Genomic DNA, 4,561 nt, shown 5'->3' on the forward strand with positions numbered 1-4,561 from the left:
GTCCCAGCCATCCCTCTATTTGGGCCTGGAAGAACCTGGTTTTGGAAGATGCCACCCTCCTCAGCAATATTGCTGGTTCTTAAGAGTTAAAGACTAGGGGCTGAGGAGATGACTCAGCAGGAAAGCACTTGTTATGAAAGCTTGATGACTAGAGTTCAAATGGCCAGAACCTACACAAATGCTGGTCAGGCATAGTTGCCCATTTGTAATCCTAGTCCTCTGGATGTGGACTCAGGGGATCCCCAGGGCAAGCTGACCAGCTACACTAGTAGAATTGGCAAGCTTTAGGTCCAAATAAAAGACCCTGCTTCACACTACAAGGTAGAGAGTGATTAAGGAAGATACCTGATGTCAAGCTCTGGCCTTCATCCACATGCACATGTACATATATGCAAGCATGTCTCCACACACAACTTGATATGAACCTGCTTTACAAACTATAGCAAAAAATCAATACCATGACTATGACATGCCACTAAAATCATTCCATTCAGTAGATCAAGTTAGATAAAATCATTTTATTCTGCAAGGTTAAATTCTTATGAAATCCAGTGATAACACTTTGGACGAAAACATGACAAACATCAGCAATTCTTCACCCAAACCAGATGTCACTGAGATGGAAGTCGGAGAAGCTCAGCTCTCTTTTCATTCATCCTTTTTGTGGTAACTTTTGTGTTTGCTGCTTCTTGTCAGAATCCACAAAGTCTTGAGAGAGCATCACTGAGAAACGTATCTGAAAACCCAGAAATGTGAACACAAGTGAGTCATCGCCACCCCTCATTGTTTAGATGATATATTAATCATGTAGTAACTAGTACTTTATTAGTTTTGCAATGGTGTCACACTTTACATGACCATGGCAAAAATATTCACTATCTCATGACTGATTTCATTTTCCCCATAGCCTCGCCCAGCATTGCTCATTGGGTGGATATATTGGAGGGCAGCAATTCAGCTTAGGGTGAAAAGCCCAACAGCAGATTCTCCCTTCATATTCTAGGCTAAGACTTTACTATACACTACTCTTTTTTTTTTTTTTTTTTTTTTTTGAGTCAGGGTCTCCCTGTAGCCCCAGCTGTCCTGGAACTCAGTATGTAGACCAGGCTGGCCTTGAACTCACAGAGATCCGCCTGCCTCTGCCTCCCAAGTGCTGGGATTAAAGGTGAGCGCCACCACGCCCGTCACTATACATTACTCTTTAACCTGGTTACTACTTCTGAAAATTAGGCATGACTGTGGTAAATCTGCCTCCCCTTGTTTGTTGGACAGGATGACAATGTTCTTGTAAGAAGGCCTTTGAGAGCTAGCACGGTAGAAGGGAAAGGCAAGATTTTCTGCATGGAAAGCAATACCCAACACCAGACTGACCTTAAACCATAGTCATCCAAAAGTCAGTGATGTGGGTTTTCCCTAGTTCTTGGCTTAGAAAGACTGGAGAGGCTCCATTGGCGTAGATAGCGATGAACCAGCCAGGGAAGGCAGCGGACTCAAAGGAAGAGGTGGTCCCACTCTTGTTATGATAAAAGACAAAGGGTTTTACAACATCCTCTTGGTCGTGCAGCTTCATTACACTCCCTGTCTGGTGGGTAAGGAGACCCCAGAAAGAAACATTACCACTGGAACTGTTTTACATTCTTTACACACTGATATTCACGTATCATGTCTAACACCACCGCCCCCCATTGATAAAGCAGATCTGGAAACTCCTGTTTCATACTAGAATATTAAGACTCATATGTTCCCCCACCCAAGTCATCTGTGTGTCAAGAGTATATTAGAAGCATTAGGTCACAAATTTCAATGCTGTTTGTTCACTTGCAGTTTGGATTTTTTTTAAATTTTTTTTGACACAAGCCTCTCTTTGTATCCCGGGTTAGTTCAAACTCATGATCTTCCTTCCTCAAGTTCACTAATGCTGAGATGACAGACACACATTACCATGTCAGACTTTTTCAGTAGTTCTTAATATAAAGCTTTGAAAGAACAATTTGACACGGAAGTTTTTTGAGGCTATAGAGTCCTGATCTAGAGACTTATTACCTGTTTCCTACAAATAAGGCTGTCCAAAGAATATTTACGTAATAGCTAATAGGATTTTTGAATGAAAAGATAATCATTTTATGTGCAATTTCTCCAACCTCAGCACTACAGGTATTTTGGGCAGATGTCAGAAGTTATACTGTTGTGTGTTGTAGGATGCCTAGCATCATCCCTGCTCTCTACCCACCAGAAAAATGGCTCTTGCCTCCAGTTGTGACCACCCAAAGTATACTGACATTGACCACTGTTCAAGAATCAAAATAATTCCTGGTTGAAATTCATTGTTTATTCAGAGTGTCTGCTTGTGCTTGTTCTTGAAAAGAGTTAACAATTCTTATGATACCGAGAGGTCTAGTTTCACTACCTTATTATAGTATATAATTTTTATAACGGAAAGTTCATAATTAAAATGTTTGTGGCAAAGATTTGTCTTTTTACCACCTAAAATTGCAAACTAATTTTTGTCTAGAAGATAGTGTCATAAACTCATCCACTTTGTGACACTTTAAATGCTATAAATGTCCTTGCTGGTTCATACTGCCTAGCCAACCTGGTTTAGTTGGCAAGCTCCAGGTTTAGTGAAAGAGCCTATCTCAAAAAATCAGGTGGAGAGAGATCAAGGAAGATGCCCAGTGTCAACCTCTGGCCGCCACAGCAGTGTTTACACAAGTACACATGCATCTGAGCACACACACGTGAACATACACACAAGTCGCTGTACAAGACTTCCTCCTTGTTACAATTTATTTTGTAAAATTAAGCAAAAAACAATTTTGATTGGCTACCTGAAAAACAGCCCTACAGTGTTTTCTTACTCTTTGATGGTGTTTGCAACCCTAAGAGAGTAATAAATAGGCATAAGGATAATCCATAAATTGCCTTTTAAAAATTAGAGTTTCCATCAAATGAACAATTTTTGGACTAGATGAGCTTCCCTGGCCAAGAGATAGCAAACCCTTGTTTTTTACACTCACCTTAAGCTGCAGCATGGGCTTCTCACCATCCTTTATGCAGAAAAGGCAGCGTTCTGGCTCCTTCAGGCCCAGGTACATGGGGTCCCCCTTACCCTCCTCAAGCTTCTCTGGATATCGGCATGAGATTAAGGCAATGGTGACTAGAAACACATGACAGAAAGTGGAATTCAGTTCACATTTCTAAAGAACATCTCTGCACTAGAGACTCAAGGAATTAGAGGCCTTAATGGAGTGGCCACCCCACCACTCACAACCTGGGTCAAACATGCATCCCATCCTTGAGGAACTCTTTCTGTTTGGCAGATCAGCCTCTTGTAGTTTCAACTTTTAACCTTCCATAGATTTCTCTCTTTTATTTGACCCTTTGAAGCTTCAGAGAAAGTCTTCCACCATTTCCTCAAGCTGATCCTCCAGTCCTCCTGGAATCACCTCTTTTCCTTGACTCATCCCAGAGCTGTGCAACTCCATGACCACCCTCTCTCTATTGATGTTCTTCTCTCCAGTTAATGCCAGCTAACACATCTGAGTTAAGATGAAAGGATGAAGGACAGGCCCACAACATTGGCCAAAGGGCTGCCTGCAATGGGCCCAGGCCACTCACCTGGAACTGTGTGTGCCTTCCTCTGAACAGCTGTGAGGCTCTCATTCTGAAACACCCACACACGACCATCAAGATCCTGAATTTGTCTGAACCAAGGTATGTTCCTGACTAGTTCTGCACAGAAAATTTAAAAATGCAAATATTTAAGGACAAAGGCACCGAACATTCCCCCTTTCTAATCTTGGCCCCTCCATGAAGATCTTTACCTTTATTACCTTTATCCTTGTCCATTATGGTGCTGTTTTAGACCTGTCGAGCTCTGTTGTTTGTGTGCAGACTGATGCTAGGAGAGGTACACAGTCGGTCCCAAGACACAGTTTGACACTGGGTCAAATTCTGGAGATCAGCCCAACATTGACCCCAATCTGATTCTGCACTCCAGGTCCCACAAGGCTCCCTTACCTTCTTGGACACAGCCTGTTGCCCAGGAGAAGCAGCTACACTGTGACTCCTGTGCAGACCTAGAATGAGAGGACAGAGAGCACTGTGGCCAGAGCCCAGAATCAAGAGAAAATCAGAAGTCAGTGACTGCAAGCCACAGGCTACATTTACAGCCTGCTTACAGAGGAACTGTGTCTGCCACCCCAGAACTACAGCTGCTACTGCACTCAGCTTCTCTGACAGGCTCTACCAGGGCCCCTGCTTTTATCCACAACATTAAGGAAGGAGGTTCTGCCTCACTGGCTCTGGGACTCACTGGCACCCTAGATAATTGCTAGTTCCTTGTGCTAGAGGACTTGTTGAGTATACGAATAAATGTCCATTGCAGCACAGTTGTGACTTATCAGAGCGCCTTGAACAGGGAGGGCATGCTAAGACTTTAAGAGAAACAAACAGGAAGTAGAGTTACAGATACTGACTGAGGAAAGCGACAGTATGGGATTTCCCCAGGGTGGATGACTAGTCTGTGGTGATATAAAATGATGGGCTGGAGTATTGTCCT

The 4,561-nt window shown here is 43.0% G+C and overlaps 1 protein-coding gene across 2 annotated transcripts; it reads right to left on the bottom strand.

Annotated features, from left to right (window-relative positions):
• Positions 1-538: 538 nt before the first annotated feature.
• LOC103750888 (interleukin-36 alpha-like) lies at positions 539-4,203 on the bottom strand. Of its 2 annotated transcripts, XM_029556684.1 has the most exons (7): positions 4,182-4,203; positions 4,021-4,079; positions 3,825-3,901; positions 3,619-3,732; positions 3,018-3,157; positions 1,372-1,582; positions 539-736 (listed from the first exon to the last, which is right to left on the bottom strand). In XM_029556684.1, exons 3-6 carry the CDS (start codon positions 3,847-3,849, stop codon positions 1,373-1,375), a joined length of 489 nt encoding a protein of 162 aa, XP_029412544.1. In that variant the 5' UTR covers positions 3,850-3,901; positions 4,021-4,079; positions 4,182-4,203; the 3' UTR covers positions 539-736; position 1,372. The 2 variants fall into 2 exon arrangements, with proteins under 2 accessions (XP_029412544.1, XP_017658960.1); XM_017803471.2 differs by lacking the exons at positions 4,021-4,079; positions 4,182-4,203 and having other exon boundaries at positions 3,834-3,928.
• Positions 4,204-4,561: the final 358 nt, after the last annotated feature.

This window comes from Nannospalax galili, unplaced genomic scaffold, assembly GCF_000622305.1.
Source record: "Nannospalax galili isolate Female #2095 unplaced genomic scaffold, S.galili_v1.0 scaffold1267, whole genome shotgun sequence".
NCBI classification, from domain to species: domain Eukaryota; kingdom Metazoa; phylum Chordata; class Mammalia; order Rodentia; family Spalacidae; genus Nannospalax; species Nannospalax galili.

Coding starts and splice junctions, on each gene's coding strand:
- LOC103750888 (XM_029556684.1), bottom strand. CDS start 3,849: ATGGACAAGGATAAAGGTAATAAAG. Junction 3,733..3,824: donor CAAGGATAAAGGTAATAAAG/GTAAAGATCTTC, acceptor TTTTCTGTGCAG/AACTAGTCAGGAACATACCT. Junction 1,583..3,017: donor AGCCCATGCTGCAGCTTAAG/GTGAGTGTAAAA, acceptor CTTACCCACCAG/ACAGGGAGTGTAATGAAGCT.